Consider the following 20906-nt stretch of genomic DNA (forward strand, 5'->3'; position numbering starts at 1 on the left):
GCAGTCACATAGAACTGGGAGGAAACAGGGACACTACGGTGACTTTTTGAGACCTGACACCACCTCCTAGCACCAAATCCTGATTACTGCCCGCTTCTTTGACTGGATGACAGCCCATCCCAGGGATGCCTGGCCTGAGGTGAGGGGGAATCATCTCAGAAGCCCCAGAGGTTTCCTGCCCACTGCATATCCAGCTGCCAGGGAGGGGGCTATATCCTGCACCAGAGCTGGGAGAACAGGGACCTAAAGAGGAACATGTCATCCTCCAGGTTCATGCTGCACTTACCCTGCGTGTTATCGTACTCAGCTGAGTCCGGGCTAAGGTTGTTTAAATAGTCTGCAAGGGAAAAAAAAAGTCTTCAAGGAGAACAAGAGCCAGGGTTAGTTTGCCCCTGGGAGGCCAGTCCCTCCTGTCCACAGCAGAAGCCCCCCTTCCAAACTTTGAAGATAAGTGCCAGAAGAATGGGGTATCTACCCTCTCACCCTGTTAGCCCTCCACACCACCACACTAGAACAAAACAGTCTCCTGAATCATCACCAGCATCACTGCCAGCACTGCTAGTCATTCACTCATTCAACAAGTCTCCATTGAGTGCTTGCTGTGTGCGGGGCACTGTGCTATGCCTTTGGCATATGGACACAGACAAGGTAAATCCCTGCCTCTTGAGAAGCACACTGTCTACTGGGGGAACAGATGTGACCATCAACACACTGGAGTGTGATATATTAAACCTTTAACACATTTATACCCAAAAGCTCTACATGGGCTGGCCTCTCTCTAGTGACCTCTCCATGTCACTCACTCATTCTGGCAATGCTGGCACTCTTACTATTGCTTGAACACGCCAAGCCTGTTAATACCCTCAGGCCCTTGCACTCACTACTCCCTCTACTGGTACTCTCTTTCTCCAGATCTTCATGTCCTCACTTGGCAGAGATCTCTATGGAGTGTTACCTCCTCAGAGAGGTCCTTCCTGAGTGCTGTATCTAATTCAGAGCCCGATTATGCCCCATCCCCTCAGCCCACTTTATTTTCTTCAGAGTTCTTATCACTGACATATCTTTATTTCCTTGTTAGTTTGTTAAAGTATAAACTCCACAGTGTCACAGAGTTTTGGCTGTTTAATTCACTGCTGTATCTCTAGCATCTAGCACGGAACCTTGTACACAGTAGATGCTCAATAAACGTTCGCTGAATTAAATGAACAAATTCCATGTCTGTTGGCCCTAATATACTTTCCGTATGGCCTTGGTCACTACCTGGAATTACACGCATAGTTCTATGTGTGGGTGTCCATCTCTCTTACTGGGACAGCAGTTCCTCGGGCGTGGTGTCTTTGTCCATTTGGGAGTCAGCTGGGTAAATGAGTCTGGAGCTCAGGAGAGAGGTGTGGTGTTTCTGGCAGGTGGAGGGAGGGGGGATGACTCCCTGTGGAGAGTTTGTAATACAGGAAGGAAGGGAAGAGGACCTAGCACTGAGCCCCAAGAAACACTAACATTAATGAAAGAGTTGACGTAGGGAGGTTGTCAATACAGATGGAGAAGGGCAGTAGAGAGGTCTCAGGGAGGCAGGGGGAAAGAGAAGCCTCAGAATGAGAGGGCTGAAAAGCAGAAAGTGGTCAATGGTTAAGCCACAGAGATGGTCACAGCAGGTTCAAAGTGGAAAATGTCCACTGATTGGGCCATAAGAAGTGCTTGGTGATAAGAACAGCTTTAGGGAAACAAGACACCCACCGAGGAAATGCAGAATGGGGGAAGGGACGAGTTTTTTTTGTTTTAGGATGGGGGAGGCTGAAGTAAGACACAGAAGGTGGCCACTGAAGTGAGGTTTCCATGTTGGCAGCAGGGGGTCCAAAGCTCAGCTGGAGGGAAGGTGGGGGCAGAGTCTAGCATGTCTGGAGAAGCAGGTGCCAGGAACTGAGAGTAGTCCTCCCCCTACCCTCCCACCCCCATGGTGGGAGGGGAGGTTGTCATCACACAGTTGGCCACCATCACCAGCACCCCTTCTCAGGTGCCTCCCCCCCAAAAACATCTCAGTGCATCCTGACCTCCTGTGGGGCCCACCTGTAAGGAGCACTTGGTACTGGAAGAGGCGCTGAACCACCCGCAGCAGCCGGTGCTTCACATTCTGGCCACCTCCTTGCTGACTCTGCTGCTCCCAAGAGATAAGAAGGACAAAACTCCATCAGAGACCTCTGTCTCAAGGGACCAGGCTCACGGCATCCTTCATACACTGTTCCATCCACACATTTTCCTTGTCACACTGAGCTTCTCCCCAATCTATAAAACTAGGATCCCCTCCTCCAGGAAGGCCTCCCAGATTAGCACCACCGTGCTGTGACAGTTCCTTCCTTCACGCTCACATTCAGTGCTACATTCAGTAACATGGATCTACTAATCCCTGCTTTTGCATCTAATATTAATAAAAGGGAAAAAGCCCCCATTTTTCTGTCTAGTAACTGGATACCCAGTTTGTTGGTCACTCCAGTGGCTGTGGCCCCAGCTTGCTTTATGCTTTTCTACTGGGACAGGAGAATGGTCACTAAAACCCTCACCATGATGGGGGCTCAAAGAGTTGTCATCGATCATCCATGAGGGAATGTTCTTGGTTCTAGGTCTTCCCTCCTACTGGGTCACCCTCTCCTCCCCCAGCCAGGTCTTCCCCTCTGGCCTCAGACCTACCAAGAAGCCCTACTGATTTACAATAAGCCCTTCCATGCCCACCCCACCCTGTATCCTTAGGGCAGGTTCTTAGAGGACCAAGGGACCCACCTCGAACTCACGGACAGCAGCTGCCAGCCGGGGAGAATGCAGGCAGTTCTCACTGAGCAGACTCAGATACCTGTCGAACTGCAGGATGTGAGTGGCATGGTGGTCAAAATCCTGCTCCCGGGCCAGGAAGACGTCAGCCACCTTCTGCTGGCCCTCCCTGCAGCCGGGGAGGGGGGCGGGACAGCGAGAACTAAGCCTTTTGACCAGCACAGTGTTCACTGGTGAGCGCTGGAGTCACATTACTGGGTGGAAACCCCATCTTGACCCTCGTGCTTGTTTTACTTTAGGCAAGTGACTGAACACCTGTGTCTCAGCTTCTGCATCGGTCAAATGGAGACACCATTTCACATGCTGGGTTTTAAGAGCCCCCCGCCCAGTGTAATGGAGGGAAGTAGGGGCAGGAGTCCATGGACAGCTCACCAGTGCAACAGTCTCTCCCCCAGCTCCTCCAGGATCCCCTGATGAAGGTCTCGGATGGCTGGGAGTTCACTCAGGCCACGCCTCAGCTCCTCCCTGGCCAACGTGTCCTTGCCCTCCTGGTCTGTTTCATCCAAGGCCCTCATGACGGCTCCGTGGAAATCCTGAAACACCAAAGGCCTGTTACCACAGCTCACAGGACTGAGCACAAGTCCTCCCTGGGAGTTCCTCCCACGGCTTTGAAGCCCTGACCTACACAGATAGTATAGGACTTTTGGCCAGCATTTCAGACCCCAGCATTCTCACCTGTAAAACAGGGGTGATAACACACACCTGGTGATCACAGATAACTCGTGCCCCAAAAGCACCCAATATAATGCCTGCTACAGTGGAGGGTGTTAAGCATGTTCATTCCTGAACTTGGATCATGCTCTTCAGGTAACCCTCTCTTTGAAGTAATATAAAGTGCTCTACCATTATCCATCTTTGAAAAGGTTCATGCACTGTGTTGCTTTAAAACAAAGGCTAGGGGTGCCTGGGTGGCTTAGTGGGTTAAAAGCCTCTGCCTTCGGCTCAGGTCATGATCTCAGGATCCTGGGATTGAGCCCCGCATCGGGCTCTCTGCTCAGCGTGGAGCCTGCTTCCCTTCCTCTCTCTCTGCCTACCTGTGATCTCTGTCTGTCTAAATAAATAGATAAAAATCTTAAATAATAGATAAATAAAATAAATAAATAAAAATAAAACAAAGGCTAAAGAAATCACAGGCAATTCCTCTATGGTGTGTTAAGCAGTCACTGAAAATGATACAGATGGTGACTATGTACAGATTTTCATATCCTAGAGCCAGGAATCAAGAAGGGAAACAAAGTTATCTTTCTACCTTAACACAGTTCTGTAAAACAGAAACAAAGGAAAAAGCTAAAAGGAAATCAGTCAAAATATAAACAGTAGTTATATCAGGGCTCTAAGATTAGGAATGATTTTTTTCTTCCCTGTTTTCTAAAATTTTTGTATTATGATTAATTACTTAAAAATTCAACTAAATTGAATGAACATTAAAATGATAACAAATGCAAAACATTTTTCTCACAAGAACAAGTTTTTACCTTTAAATACACCTGCTCTTGCATGAACCAGAGCTCTGTAGTTTTAAATATATGGAATATACTGAAACCACCTCAAATTGTGGAGCAGTGCTCATTAGGAAAAACATTAGCATCAGAGGTCAGGTGGTCCAGTCCAAATAAAGGTCAAATCACCTTTATAGTATTTAGGAAAGATGAACACACTGCCTTGTTTGATTGCCTCCCTGATGGAGAACTCACTACTGAGCAAGACAGTTAATTCCACTGCTGAACGATTTTCATTGCTAGAATGGTCTCTTTACATTGAGATCTGAAAGGGGAAAATGCCAGAGAGGATGAGCAGCCCCTCCTCCAGGAAGTCCTACTGATGTTCTCTCACAGTAAAGGAATGCAAGAGAAGGGGAGGGCTAGGAAAAAAAGGCAGGGAGTTAGGTCAGGGTCAGAGAGAGGGACAAGGGGAGAGAGAAAGAAAAATGAGAAAGCAGAGAGAAAGAGAGAGAGAGAACGATGGAGGGGAAAGAGATAGGGGAGGAGGGACTGATGAGAGAGCAGGACAGAGAATGGGAGAGGTAGCACATTCTGTGCCCTCCCCTCCTCCAGTATCTGTAATGAGGCTGCCGTCAGACAGAGGACACCAGATGTGGGGGTTACGAAGGTCTCTACTTCCTGAACACCTCATCCTGTCTGAAGCTGACCTCCTGCTGCTGCAACCTGCTCTGCCGGGAACTGGGGGGAAGGATGAGAAGAGGACAGCTCACCCTGGCCTGCGGTCCCAAGGAGGGAGGATGAGCCGGCTTTTCCTGAGGCCGGCCCTCATCAGCCCCAGTCAAGTGCAATTTGAAGGTCTCAGGACACCTCTAGTCCCATCACTGAGGTCAGAAACTTGGGGCTGAATCTTGAACTAAGGAAGAGACTCTCTGGCTGAAGGCATGAGTGTCCTTAAGTGGATGCCACATGCTAGAGCTATAATTAGAAACCAAATCCCATTGCCCCTAAGCTATCAGAGCCTTTCCTGAAAGCACGTTTCAGAGGGTGGAGAAAGTGTCATCTACAAGTGAGAGGCAAGTAGGGGGAGGTGGTGTTTAGTTCTTATTTCCGCCCACAGCTGGCTCTGGGACACTGGGGTTGTTCTGAACCTGGAGTCGGGGTTTCTCTGCTGACACAGGGCAGGAGGACCCTCCCACTCTTCCTTATGAGTCTCCATGGTTAGGACCCAGCCTCCAGCTCTGCAGGTTCTTCTCAGCCTTGGCATCCCAGAGAAAGAAAGAAAACATCCTGATGTAGACAGTAATCCCTCTTGATTGGGCAGCTGGTTGACAGGACTTTCAACACATTGTTATTGGCTCTGCGCCAGGTTCAAGCTCAGATACACCAAAAGAGCAGTTGATGACTGTGGACAAGCTGTCACCTACACGAGCCTCCGTTTCCTCACCTGTAAAATGGGGATGACAATACCACTAAACACAGCACAAGGCTGCTGAGAGGCTCATCCTGACGTTTAAAATCACAACTGCCATGGGGACAGCACTTCATAGTTTACATGCTTTGTAAACTATGAAGTGCTGTCCCCATGGCAGTTGTGATTATATTGTAGTTATGACATCTTCAGAGCAGGGTCACTTCTGTTTTGTTTCCTGCTGTGTTTCTAAAGTCCAACAGAGCATGTGACACAGGAGTTTTATAGTACTCACTGACTACTGACTGACTGAAAGACCTTTAATTAACGGAAAAGGAGAGTGAGCCACAGGGAAGCCAAGATCATAATTCGGTCACTCTGCCGCCCAGACCAGCACATAAAGGGAAGGACAAGCAAAGACAAGATTGATGGCTGCATGTGCATTGGACCCCAGGGAACTGAAATATTAGCTACTCTGCAAGCTAGTTTCTCATCTGTAATTAATTCTCACTAAATTGACTCAGTCCCAATGGGCAGTATGGCCATCATCAACATGACTCATTTCAAAAACCAGAGCATAATTGGACTTGCCACAAACATCCATTCTTAAAACTCATGCATCGGCTGGCGGTGCCAAGTGCCAGCCACACCATCCATCACTCCCTGAAAGGTTTCTGCTGTCTCAATAGTTCTGGCCATTACTGCAACCAGGGTCTCTCAGATGGAAGAAAAAAAGGAGGTAGGAGATACCCGGCTTTTATCCCCTTATTTATTCAACATATATTCTGACTGCCTGTTCTGCACGAAGCCCTTAGGAAAGAGTGAAATTAGGAAATGCTATTCTGCCCTCAAAGAGTTTGCAATCTAGAGAAAAAGAGGAGTAAAACCACAATTTCTACTCAGAGGTCTAAGTGCTGTAATGGAAAAAGCATAGGAGCCACAGCTGGCCACAAGGGAGACCTGGCTTACTGCTCAGAAAGCATGCCAGAAAGGCAACACCTCCACTGAGATAAGAGGGGAGTGTTTCAGGCAGAGGGACAGCATGTGCAGAGGCCCTGAGGTGGAGAAGGAAGTAACTTGAGTATGTCTTGGGTACAGTGTGTGTGTGCACCTTGCAGAAAATGTACAGGATTAGAATATGATGGCACTGGAAGATCATACAGAGAACCCATCCCACAGGGCCCTGCAGACTTTTAAAGGAACTTGGGTTTCATTCCGGGATGACAGGGAACTACTGGATCAAATTTCTATCTTAGAAAATTTACTTTGTTGGAAGAACAAACTGAAGGTGGCCAGAATGAAGGCAAGACAAGTGAGAAGGCTGTCCTAGTCATCCAGGAGAGAGGCCCAGACCCAATGGTGGTCATGGGGATGGAGAGAGGGGATGGATGAGAGATATTAAGGAAGAAGAACTGAATGGCCTAATGCCTGCAGGGTCCAGTACAAACCCCCTCTGGGCTCAAGGATTTCCTCATGTAGTCCACCTTCTCACCATGTTCACTTCCCAGATCCCTGTGGAGCTCCTGTCCAGCCTTAGAGATTCTAGGCTCCAAGCCAACGCCTAGAGAACACAAATGAGTCTACCTGGACAGTTGTGTATGTGTGACCTTGGGCAAGTCACTTCATCTCTATGGACCTCAATTTCCTCCTTTGCTAAATGGGGATACAAATACCTTCTTCACAGAGTTTGTGCACACTGCCTTCTGCTATGTTTTAGGATGATTCGTTTTTATGTTTTCCTTCTCCCCTAGATTGAGGTCTGTAACCCCAGCACCCAGACCAGTGAAAGTGGCAACACAACAGTCAACATATACTGAACATTGTGCGCCATCTAAGCTCAACACTGTACAGTCATTTTCCCATCTAGTCCTCAGAACAACCCTTTCACTTTGGCAGTATTATTTCCTTTTGCCAATAAAATAATCAGGTCCAGAGGGGTTAAATAAATTGCCCAAAGCCACTAAGATGGCAAGATTCAAGCCAAAGTCAACCTGATTCCAAAGTCTTGGCTCTTTCCCTTGTTCCATGCCAATTCCACATTTACAGATGGGCACAGACAGGGAAGTGACTTGCTCAGGTCAAGGAGGTGGAGAACCCAGTTCTCCAGAGTGATGGCCAGGGCTTCTATCCAACCACAGAGACCATAAGACAGCCTGGTGGAGAGGCCCGAGTGTGAGGACTGCCTTTCTGGCTCTGGAGCCCAGACAAGTTTTCCTGGAGTTCACAGGTTCTCAGAACCCTGTCCTGGGCTTGTGGGTGGGATGGTGAAAGTAGGGACCTCCTCTGCAGGGCTTAGTCCCTTGGCCCCTTTTTCTCTTTTCCAAACCTACTATTGAGTTTTCTGGGCAGCACAGTATCTCCATTCTCTGGACTAAACAATTGGTGGTAGTCAGAATGTCAAACCACTGATGTTGCTGCCAAAAGTCAAGTGCACTCACTGGGATCCCATCTGGCCAAACACACACAAAACTCAACCAAGACCCACATGTATCACAAACATGCACTGGCAGGCCATGAGCTATCCAGGAGACATGGCTTCACTTGGCCTGGTCAGTCACTGGAGAATACTTTGGAACCCTGAAAACAATTCTGTGTCGGGGCACACAAAGACTTTTTTTTTCTTAAGAGAGGGAAGAAGAGGAAGCGGGGGCAGAGGGGTAGGGAGAGAAAATCTTAAGCAGGCTCCATGCCCAGCTCAGAGCCCAATGTGGGGCTCGATCTCATGACTACAAGATCATGACCTGAGTTGAAATCAAGAGCTGGAAGCTTAAACAACTGAGCTACCTAGGGGTCCCTAGACTTCTTAAACTGTATATAAAAAGTATGAGCCATACAGAAAAAGAAATAAATTGGACTTCATGTTAACAGATTGAATATGGAAAAAGGGAATTTGGTTGTTCTATGTACTACTGCTATCCTTGTCACTTTTCTGTAAAGTTGAATTTATTTATTTTTATTATTTTTTAAAGATTTTATTCATTGACTTGACAGACACAGATCACAAGTAGGCAGAAAGGCAGGCAGAGAGAGAGGAAGGGAAGCAGGCTCCCCGCTGAGCAGAGAGCCCGATGCAGGACTCAATCCCAGGATGCTGGGATCATGACCCAAGCCAAAGGTAGAGGCTTAACCCACTGAGCCACCCAGGTGCCCCAAAATTGAATTTATTTTTAAATAGAAGTTCAGGGGCGCCTGGATGCACAGTTGAAGGACCGACTTTCAAATCATGATCTCAGGGTGGTGAGATTGAGCCCTGTGCTGGGCTCCGTGCTCCACACTCAGTGTGGGGTCTGCTTGAAATTCTCTTTCCTTCTCCCTCTGCCCCTCCTACCTGTGCTCACTCTCTCACTAAAATAAATCTTTAAAATAGATAGATAGACAGAAGTTTAAAATAATTGCAAAAGTAAGATGAAAAATAATAAAATGCTTAGGAATAAATTTAACAAAAGCATACAACCTGTACTCTGGAAACAACAAAACATCACTGAAAGAAATTAGAGAATGGGTATCACTGAATATCACTGAAAGAAATTAAAGACATTAAAGAATGGGTGGCCCAGTCAGTTAACTACCTGACTCTTGATTTGGCTCAGGTCATGATCTCCGGTTTGTGAGATCCAGCCCCACATAGGGCTTTGCACTGGGTGCTGCCTATTTAAGATTCTCTCCCTCGGCCCCTACCCTCTCTCTAAAAAAAAAAAAAAAAAAAAAAACAAATTAAAGAAGACCTATATAAATGGAAAGATGCCTCATATTCACAACTTAATACTGTTAACAGGGCAATATTCCCCAAGGTGATATACAGATTCATCTCAACCCCCATGAAAATCTCAGTTGCCCTTTTTTTTTTTTAAAGGATAAGCTGACAAGCTGATTCTAAAATTCACATGGAGATACAAGGGACCCAGAACAGCCAAAACTATCTTGGAAAAGAGAAACAAAGTTGGAAGACTCACATTTCCTTATTTCAAAACTTCCTAGAGGGCTACAGGAATCAAGGTTGTGTGGTTGTGTGGTATCAGCGTGCCTGGGTAGCTGCTGATTAACTGACTCTTGGTTTCAGCTCAGGTCAGGGTCTCATGGGTCATGAGACTGAGCCACATGTTGGGTTCCCTGCTCAGTGGGAAGCCTGCTTGAAGATTCTCTCCCTCTGGACCTCCCCCTGCTCGCTCTCTCTCTCTAGCTCAAATAAATAAATAAATAAATCATTAAAAAAAAAAAAAAGACTACGTGCTATTGGCATAGGACAGAGATAAAGATCAAGGGAATAAAATTAAGAACCCAGAAATAAATCCAGAAATGTTTATGGTGATTTTTAACAAGGGTGCCAAGCAAATTCAGTGGGGGAAAAAAGCCTTTTCAACAAATGATGCTGAGAAATTTGGATATCCATATTCAAAAGGATGAATCTGGACTCCTTCTTTATACCATCTATAAAAATTAACCCAGAATCAAACACTTACATGTAAGAGCTAAAACTATAAAACTCTTTAAAGAAAATATGGGAGTATATCTTTGTGATTTGGGACTAGAAAAGCTTTCTTAGATATGACACCAAAAGCACAAGCAACAAAACAAATTAGATTACACAAAAATTAAAAACTTCTATGCTTCAAAGGACACTCTTGAGAGAGTGAAAAGACAACCCACAGAATGAGAGGAAATATTTGCAAATCACAGATCTGATAAGGGGCTTGTATGCAGAATTACAATGGAAAGATAACCCATTAAAAAATGGGCAATGGGTTTGAAGGCATTTCTCCAAAGAAAATATACAGATGACCAAGAAGCACATGAAAAGATGTCTGACATCATTAGTCATTAGGGAAATGCAAAATCAAACCACAATGAGATCTCACTTTGTACCCACCAGGATGGCCATAACAAAAAAGACAGATAAAAACAAGTCCTGCAAGGAGGTGGGAGAAATTGGAACACTCACACACTATTAGTGGGAATCTAAGATGGTGCAGCCACTTTGGAAAACAGCTGGTGGTTCCTCAAAAGGTTAAAAAGTTACCGCATGATCCAGCAATTGCACTTAAAGGTATATTCCTAAGAGAATGGAAAACATATGTTCATTACAAGAATTTATCCATGAATGTTCACAGAAGCATTTTCAGAATAGTCAAAAAGTGGGAAGCACTCAAATGTCCATCAGCTGATGAATGGATAGACAAAATGTGGCCTATCCACACAACGGGATGTTAGCCATGGAAAGGGATGAAGTACTGAGACATACAACAATGTGGACAACCTTGAATACATTATACTAGTGAAAGACATCGATGACAAAAGGGTACGGTTTATGTGAAACGTCAAGAACAGGAAAATCTACAGAGACAGGACTAGACAGCTGGGTGCCTAGGGCTGAGGTGGGCTGATGGGGAGCGGCAGCTTAGGGGACTGTACTTTCTTTCTGGGGTGATGAGAATATGCTAAAATTGACTGTCGTGATGATTACATAGCTCTGAGCATGCTAAAAACCATTGCATTTTACACTTTACATGGTTGAATTGTATAGAACGAGATTTACATCTCAACTAAGCTATTAAAAAATGGAATAGGGAGACCACAGATTGGGAGAATATTCACAGTGCGCGTATCTGAAAATAGACTTGTGTCCGGAATATTTAAGGAATTCCCTACAGATTTGTAAGAAAAAGACAGACAGCCCAATTAAAAAATAAGCAAAAGACTTCAAATGTGGATTTCCAAATGGCTAATAAACAGAAAAGATACTCAATTTCATCAACCATCGGGGAAACGCAAGCTAAACCCACAATGAGAAACCACCATCAGCGGCCACGAGTACGAAGACTGACAATACCAGTGTACTCGCAGCATGAGGAACATTACTCTCAGATGTTGGGGGTGGAAATATGTATCACTTCAACCACTTTGAAAACCTATTTGGCAGTTCCTAATAAAAGCTGGATCTGTGCTTCCTCTATAGCCAATAATTCCATTCCAGGTAGATACTGAGGAGAAATGATTGCTCATGTTCCCTCAAGATATGTGTGAGAACATTCACAGCAGCTTTATAATAGCCTGAGATAAATGATCATTAACAAAGGGATGGATACACCAACGGTGGTATATCGACACAGAATAATACTTGGATGAATCTCACGTATTGCGTTGTGCTAAGGAAGCCAGACACAAAAGAATACGTAACTCATGATTCCATTCGTATGAGGTCCAACAACAGGCTAAACCAATCAAATGTGGTGGAAAGCAAAATAATGGTAACCTCTGGTGGGTGACATGGACTGGAGAGGGGCACAGAGGCATCTTCTGGGATGATGAAAATATTATGAGTGGTAGTTACAAGTAGAGAGAGAGAGAGAGAGAGAGAGAGAGACACACACACACACACACACACACACACGAAAAATTTAAGCCCTGCCCTTAAGATTTGTGCATGTAACTGTATTTAAGTTACAAAACATTTTTTAAAAAAGAAAGCTGCTCTCTGAGGTCCCTGGGTAAGGGAAGACAAGGCTCCTTTCCCCAATTGCCTCGTATCTCTTCCAAGCCCTTCATTTAAAGTTAAAGTCTTGGGCCTGGAGTTCATGGTCCAACCTACCTCCACAACTGCTCACTCTGCATACCAGGAACTTCTCCAAGATGAGCATGCTTCACAATCATCTGTGGGACTTATTCAAACCCCCCATTGCTGGGCCTGCCTCCAGAGCTTCCATTTGGGAGGCTGGGGATGGGGCTGGATAATTTTCATTTCTTCCATGGTCCCAGGTAATGAATGCTGCTGCTGCTGGTCATGGGATCACACTTTGAGCACCACTGCTTTACAGGAATCCTCTTTTCCAGCCTCTGTGTCTTTGTTCTGTGCTTCTGGCATCTAATCCATATCTTGTTCATCTTTTTTTTTTTTTAAAGATTTTATTTATTTATTTGACAGACAGCGATCACAAGTAGGCAGAGAGGCAGGCAGAGAGAGAGAGAGAGAGAGAGGAGGAAGCAGGCTTCCCGCGGAGCAGGGGGCCGGATGCGGGGCTTGATCCCAGGACCCTGAGATCATGACCCGAGCCGAAGGCAGCAGCCCAAACCACTGAGCCACCCAGGCGCCCCTCTTGTTCATCTTTTAAAGCTGCTTCAAATGCCACCTCCATTATGAAGGTCTCCTGGGCTACTTCAGCAGTCAGTCTACAGCCTCCAGAACTCTGGGGTCACAGCCTGAAGGGAACCACCCTGATCTCAGAAAGTCTCTGAAGTCTCATATTTTAGCTTATGTATTAAGGCATGTTTTACATTATTCTCTAAAATATATCCATGTGTGATTTAATTTATTTAAAAATATATATCTAGGGCACCTGGGTGGCTCAGTGGGTTAAGCCGCTGCCTTCGGCTCAGGTTATGATCTCAGGGTCCTGAGATCAAGTCCCGCATAGGGCTCTCTGCTCAGCAGGGAGCCTGCTTCCCTCTCTCTCTCTGCCTGCCTCTCCATCTACTTGTGATTTCTCTCTGTCAAATAAATAAATAAAATCTTAAAAAATAAAAATAAAAAAATAAATAAATAAATAAATAAAAATATATATCTAAAGCAAAGCAGAAGCTCATAGAAAAGTGTCCTGTTGGACACCTACTACTACATACCTCAGGCAGGGTTATGTGTATCCCAGCCTGAAAAGCAATGGCTTTGCAAAATTTTGCATTGTCAGGCTATGTACTTACTCTGTATGTTTGTTATCTTCTCTCCAATTATGCAGAGAGCAGTCTGTGTCTCATTCACTTAAGTTTCACCCTTAGATTGACCGAGCTTTGTTTATAACTGTGCTGAATGAATAGACCCCATCTATTTTAAAGCTTCTGGCTATCTGCACAACCAGGGTTGGGGACCAGTGTTCTAGAGGATGCTTGTCTTGAAGGGGCAGGGAATCACAAAGAACTCGTGCTGAAGGAACCTTACAGGATCATCTGTTTGTGGGCCTCAAATGGTACTGCCCATCAGCATCACCTGGAGGGTTCATTAAAACACAGATGGCCACCCCCCCCCCAGAGTTTCTGATCTCACAGCTGTGGGGTGGGGCTCAAGAATATGCATTTCTTATAAGTTCCCTGATAATGCTGGTGCCACTGGTTCGGGGATCACATTGGGAAAACCACTTTCTTGGTCGACTATTTCTCACACTGTGCTCCATGGAGCCTCAGAGGGAGGCAAGCAGAGGTACCTTAAGGGAGGTAGAGGCAGGGCCCAAACTTTGGCCTCCACCCACCTTTGAACCAAAGCATCTCTCCTTTTAGCCAGTCTTCGGGGTTCCAGGTAAAATTTCATTTGAAGACAAGCTTCCATGGCTAAAAATGTCTGAGTTCCACTGGCCATCTCAGGGTGAAGGATTACAAGGGAGAGAGACTTTCCAGGGTTACCCAGCAATTCCTTTTCTTGAACTGAATTTCTTGAACCCCACACATGTGGGGTAGGAACCCCTTTCCTGAGAACTCCCCAAGAGCTACTACATTCATACTTCCCAGTACGGAGAGCTCATCCCCCCTCCCTGGCAGCTCAAATGGAAAGAAAGCACATCTCACACTGAACCAAAATCTCTCTGAGTCCACAAAGATCAATGAGTTCATTGATTGTGCCCTGGGAGAGCCTGCAAGAACTCAGAAACAGGGTCTTCTCCACTCAATTAAAATTTACTTCTTAATGTTGTCTGCGGATATGGGCGCAAAGATAAAAGTAAGAGACAGACACACAATCTTCCTAGATCCACACAACTTCCCCAGCTTGAGGCCATCTAGGAGTTTGGCCTGGGTTAACCTCTTGGTCGCCCAGCATCACCCCCTTCCATCCAACCCACCAGACCAACCTTCCCCCAAACTCCTTCACTGCATCTGCCCTGCTCAAGTCCTCAGGGCTCCCAAATTCTTCTACCTCCCTTTTGAAAGGCCCTGGGGCATGATATTCAGGCTTTCCCTGAAGACCAGCTTTCTAGTCACACTTCCTATAAACCCCACACCCCCAAACCCTCCACTCTGTCCACTTGTTCCTGCTGCTCCTATCCCCTGGAAGGCCTGTTCCTACTTTCTGTCCATCAATGCCATCTCAACATCCTCTCTTCCAGGAAGCCTTCTTTGACTTCCTTCCTCCTGCTCACACTGATTCCCCCCTCCTAATGCTCCCTAAACCTAAACAGACTGTTCTACTTCTGTTTGTTTCCTCCCCTTCTCAGGGCTCTGGAGTCATATGGCCCTGGCCCTACTTCTTACAGGCTGTGTGACCTTGGGCAAGTCACTCATTTTTTCTGAGACTCAGTTTTGGACTCATTCAACCATCTGAGAACTCTTTACTGAGTACAGAGTGTGTGTAGTTAAAAGACATAACGTATGTGACTGTCAAGCACACAACAGAAGGTCAACAGATGCCCATGCCGCCCTCCTCTACGGCACCAGTGTCCAGGTACACTGGACACTGGCTGTGCTGAAAAGCCAGAGCTGTCTTGGAGAGGAAAGAAGGGACAGTAATCGGAGGCAAACTGATAGCAACAATTCAGATAAACTCATAAATCTGACACTGAGTCCCTCTAGATCCTGCACTTGCCCCAGTTCTGTCAGCGCCAAGGCCACGGTTGAATTAAATATGCATGTAGTGCTAAGGGAGGGCTGTCCTGTTCCTCCAAGCAGTCTGAGAAATCTGGCTCTGTCCTGGGCACTCCTGATGCCCTTTCAGGCGGCTACCACCACAGAGCAAGGTGGGTGCGGGAGGTGCTATCAGGGGACAGATTCAGGGAGGATCTGAGAAGCTTCTCATCTGCCTTTCTGCACTGTGTTCTCCTAATACTCTTCCCTTAGTCCATCTGACCCTTTCACAAAAACCTGCCAGGAGGGTCACCTGGGTAGCTGGTTTGTTAAGCGCCTGACTTCAGCACAGGTCATGATCTCAGCATCCTGGGATGGAGCCGCAGGGCCTGGGACTGAGCCCTGCCTTGTTGTCATCATCATCCTCGCTCTTGTCCTTGGGCTCCCTGCTCAGTGGGGAGTCTGCTTGGTCCTCTCCCTCTGCCCCTCCTCACATTCTTGCACACTCTCTTTCTCTCTCAAATAAATTGAAAAACAAAACAAAAAAAAACAACCCTCCCCCAAAACCAAAAACCTGCCAGGTCCCCAGTGCTTGAAACCCCCTCCCCATCCCACACATTCCCTTGGAACTCTAAGCCACTTCCAGGCCTTCAGTTGATATCTCCACACTTAATCACTTCTGGTGCACATCCTCTGCCCAGCAATCACTGGGATGTCCTTCCCCCACCCCTCACACTTCACAGAACCCACACTAAACTCCTCATCACCCTTGTGTCTAGATAGACCCCTTCCAACATTTGCTGCTCTGGTGAGTCAGCAAGTCACATATCTGAGGTCAGCCTGGACCCCTTTCTTCCTCTCCCGCCCCCTACAGCCAGCAATCACCAAGCACATCACCCTCCAATCTGCCCACAGTACTCCAGTCCAGTGTCACCTTCTGCTGGAATCACCCAATGGCCTCCCCACAGACATTCAGTGGATCAGACCCAACCCCCAACACGATTCATGGGACCCTGCCCACTCTGCCCCTCACGTCTCACCACTCTGTCACTCATGCACACACCACAGCCATGCAACACTTCTTTCAGCTCCCAAAGATGCCACTTTCTGAATGATTCCAGACCTTTGCATATGCAAATCCTCTTGCCAGGTACAAGCTTCCTCACCTGGTCGACTGCTCCCCATCCTTCAGGTATCAGCTTAGACATGTTTCCTCTGGGAATCCTTCTCCAGGTTCCAGAAGACTCGGACGGGGGCCTCCTCTGAACTTCTCAGGCTCAGTACACCCCTATCATTGTACTAATATTGTCCCTTTTGTGCTTGTCTCCTTCCTAGACTGTCAGTTCCTGAAGGGCAAGGACCCAGTACCCAGCACATTAGAGGTGCTTGGGAAAGATTTCTGACTGAAAAAGTGGTAAGACTGCTGGAAGGATTAGCCCCACCATCACTCATTCATCAGATATTTACTGAGCCCTGATGGTGTACCAGGCCTCACAAGACACTGGCAATGGGACCAGTCAAGCTCTTTGCCCTCAACGAACATTGAGTTTAGTGAGGGAGATAAGACAGTAAATAAGCACCTGAGAATAGCCCCAAAATAAATGAAGCAAAGTGGACAGAATGGAAGCGAGAGAGAGACAACTCATTAATCAATACCCCACTCCCAGTAAGGGACAGAAGGATGAGACAGAAAGCCAGCAAGGATAGAGAGACTCAAACAGCACCACCAATCAGCCTGACCTAAGTGACATCTATAGGACACCCACCAGCTAGAGCAGAAAACACACATTTTTCAAGCACACATGGAACATTCTCCAGGATAGACTATATGGCAGGCCAAAAACAAATCTCAATAAGTTTAAAACCACACAAAGCACATTCTCCAACTAGTATAGAACTAAAAATCAGCAGTAAGAGAAAATTTGGGAAATTCACAAATAGTTGGAAATGGGACAACATAATTTTAAATAACTCATGGGTCAAAGAAGAAATCACAAGGGGAATTAGAAAGTATTTGGAGCTGAACAAAAATGAAAATACGACATAAGTAAATAAATACATAAATTAGATGATTTTAGATATGAAAGGTTCCATGAAGAAAATAAAATGAAGTATGAGATGGTGCAGAAGAGGAGGCACAGCTGTGGTTCCTTACCCTCCCCCAGCATCCACACCCTTGCCATGGCCTCTTCTTAGGGAGAGCAGATCACTATCCCCCATCTTTGCGCAAGGGCATGGCATTGGGCAGAAGTGATGATAGGCCAGTCATGAGCCTGAATCTCAGAAGACCTCTGGTGTTTCTGCTTGTTCCCTGCCATCACCATGGGAAGGGCCTTCCCTGGTTGCCTGCTGTCCCTTTAGCCTGGGTCCCAGAATGAACATATAAGAAGCACAGCCACTGAGTTGAACCGAACTTTGACCAATTGATTTCCAGTTAACCCAGACTATATTTTCCCCAAATGGCTCATAACAATATCTCCTATCTCACATGGTCATTATGCAATATAAGCTTGGTATTTCTCCCACTGATGCTGGAAACTATCCCCTCCCCTTGAACTTGGGTAGACGTATGTGACTTTCTCCACTACTAGAGTATGATATAAGTGGTGCTACGTGACTTAAGCCTGGAATGTAAAAATGCCACGCACTTCCTCTTAGCTCTCTCTTGGGACACCAAGTCTTGGAATGCAGCCACCATGCTGTGAGGAAGCCCAAACTTTCCCAAGCAGAGAGACCACATGGAGAGGCAACAAGTAAGTATTCTGGTCAACAGCCCAAATGAGGTCCCAGACAATAGCCAGCCCTAACCACCAGCCATGAAAGATGACACTTGGGGTGATTCTAACCTCTGGCCATCAAGTTTCCCTTGGTCCTAAAGTCCTCCCCAAACACTGGGGAGCAGAGACACATTCTTCCAACCTTGCCTGGTCCAAACCTCTGGTCCAGTGAATTTGAAAGCATAATAATATGGTTGTTCTGCCACGAAGTTTTGGGCACCACTTCTTTGAGCTGACAGCAGAATGAGAAGGAGAAACTGGTTATGAGAAGATCAGGGGTAGGACATTCCAGTGGCAGAAAAGCGTGTGAAAAGTCATGGAATGGAAATGCATCTGTAGTATGTGAAGAAGAGTGGGAAGGCCTAGAGTTGCTAAAGCGAACAATGAAAGTGGTAGGAGGCAGCACCAGAGAGGTAGGTGGGGAGGGATCAGATCATGTCTGATGGGCCTCTTAGAGGAGGGGGCCTCTCTTGGGGAATCAGATGGTGATAACTTCCAGGATTACCTCTCCCTGTTGGCAGACTGGCTTCTTCTTTTTTTTTTTTTTAAAGATTTTATTTATTTATTTGACAGAGAGAGATCACAAGGAGGCAGAGAGCAAGAGGAGGAAGCAGGCTCCCTGCCGAGCAGAGAGCCCGATGTGGGACTCGATCCCAGGACCCTGAGATCATGACCTGAGCCGAAGGCAGCGCCTTAACCCACTGAGCCACCCAGGCGCCCGGCAGACTGGCTTCTGAAAAGGGCTTCAATGCCTTAGGCCAAAGGAGGAACCCATGGTAGGAATTTTTCAGCTCTTGCTAGGGAGGGATTTTTATTTATTTATTTTTTTAATATGAGAAAACACAGCACTGATGATATCCACAGGACGTAACTGTTCAAGGTCTATAATGACTCACTACCTGGCCTGGCATTTCAGGTACTTGGTTTTTGGACCAATCATTCAACCCCCAATTCCACTTCCAACCTGCCTTTCCAAACTTATTCATGTTCTAACCATGTGTGACGATGCACCATTCTCCAGACATATCATGTACTTTCAGGTCTGTGAGAATTTCCATGCTGACCACCTGCCTTACGTGCCCTCTTCCATCAGGTTCCTTCAGAGTCTATCTTAGGGGTACTTCTTTTGCCAGTCTTCTTAGATACCCCAAAGGGGAATAAGTCTCTCCCTTCCCCTGCTGATTTTGCACAAAACTCTAATTGTGCAAATTATACTTACTGTGGAGTAGCATACCTGTCCACCTATTTCTCCTCCCCACTCCATTCTTTCCCCCACAAACAAGAGACACCTATTCAAGGGCAGATTCCAGGCCTTATTTATCTTAGGGGCTCGAAAGCCCATCTCAGTGCCACACAGGCACTGTAAAAATCCTGTGATGTCTGATTCAAGAGGAATAAGCCAGGTGGATGGATGATTGGATGGACAGGTGAGTGGGTGGGTGAGTGGATGGGTGGACGGGAGGATGACTGGATGGCTGGAGGGATGGGTAGACCTCTGAATAGTGGATGAACTGAAGGAAGGTATGAGCGGGAACACAGATATGGCATAAGGGGGCATAGATTAAAGGACAGATGAGTGGTTGAAAAGCTGGGTACATGATTGGACGAGAATTTGATTATACAGATAGATGCGCAGGGGGATGAATGAATATATGACTGGGTTTCTGGAAGGACAGAAAGAAGTCTTTAAAACAGAAGTTAGCAAAGCCTTTCTGTAAAGGGCCACACCATAAATATTTAAGGTTTGTGGACCACATACAGTCTCAGTCATATATTCTTCACCTCTTTTTTTTCTTTTTTCTTTTTCCAAGCATAAATTGCCCCACAAGGAGAATTTTATTGATGGCACTAGTTTATTTCCCTCTTAAAAGACCAACAGCAACCAAATGAAGTGAATATAACCTCAAGAATTTATTGTCTTCATAATATAACAAAATATGAAGCTTAGAACTGACTCACTGGCCCTTTCTCTTCTTATCTCCTCCCAGTTCAAAATGCTTGCATCTCCTAATAGCCAGCATTCTCTTAGATCTGCAATTGCGCTCAACACATTCAAGCCTCAGCACAATCTTCTTTGTAGCTTAAGCCTTTTTCTGGAAAATCGGCTTAGTCTGCCCACCATAGCCACTTCGCCTCCTTTCAAAATGCCGCTTCGCCTGGGCATAGAGAGTCTTTGCCTTTCTTGTACGTGTCATTTTGTGGGGTTGGTGCTTGCCACACTTCTTGCAGAAAGTCTGTTTAGGAACGTTCACCATGGTCGTGAGAGTGCTATCGCCACGGAAAGCTCACCTTTTTTTTTTTTTTTTCCAATTATATATTTGACAAGGGTCTAATATCTAAAATATATGGAAAACTCTTACATCTTTTCTTTTTTTTGAAGTACAGCTGATGCATCTTCTTTGTCTTTTTTTCATAAACATTTAAAACACATAGGGGTGCCGGGGTGGCTCATCTGTTTAAGTGGCTAACCTCAGCTTAGGTCATGACCTCAGGGTTCTGGGATGGATCCCCTTGAGTTAGGCTCCCTGCTCAGCAGGGAGTCTGCTTTTCCCTCTCCTTTTGCCCCTCTCCCACTCAGCCCCCCTAAATAAATAAACAAAACCTTAAATAAATAAAATAAAATAAAATCCATTTTCGTTAACAGGCTATGTAAAAGTGGGATCTTGCTTATTAGGATTCAATTCCTGATGACCAGAACGTTTAGTAATCCCTGAGTTAGTTCTGTCTACCAGTTCACAAGTACAGGGTTGAATCACAAACACAGAAAGCCACAGGCCACCCTATCCCCACTCAAAACAACATAATGCAGCCAGGGGCCTTCTAGCTGGGGAGGTTCAGAATGCATGATCAGCCCTTCTCATCTCTGGGCAGCCTTGGGATTTCAATACCATCAAATCTATAAGGAGGAATTCTGAGAGATAA

The 20906-nt window shown here is 46.0% G+C and overlaps 1 protein-coding gene and 1 pseudogene across 2 annotated transcripts in view; both read right to left on the minus strand.

Annotated features, from left to right (window-relative positions):
* FGD5 (FYVE, RhoGEF and PH domain containing 5) overlaps nt 1-20906 on the minus strand; it is a 123032-nt gene that overhangs the window by 30610 nt on the left and 71516 nt on the right. The window contains exons 6-9 of one of the 2 annotated variants that reach the window (XM_059390391.1): nt 3193-3353; nt 2773-2929; nt 2065-2149; nt 287-337 (exon numbers count right to left, since the gene is read on the minus strand). In XM_059390391.1, coding sequence (XP_059246374.1) covers nt 287-337; nt 2065-2149; nt 2773-2929; nt 3193-3353 — 454 coding nt within the window. Of the gene's footprint in view, nt 1-286; nt 338-2064; nt 2153-2772; nt 2930-3192; nt 3354-20906 lie in introns of both variants that reach the window. The other variant, XM_059390389.1, reaches the window with a different exon arrangement.
* On the minus strand, nt 19282-20554 carry LOC132009900 (large ribosomal subunit protein eL42-like; annotated as a pseudogene).

This window comes from Mustela nigripes, chromosome 2, assembly GCF_022355385.1.
Source record: "Mustela nigripes isolate SB6536 chromosome 2, MUSNIG.SB6536, whole genome shotgun sequence".
NCBI classification, from domain to species: domain Eukaryota; kingdom Metazoa; phylum Chordata; class Mammalia; order Carnivora; family Mustelidae; genus Mustela; species Mustela nigripes.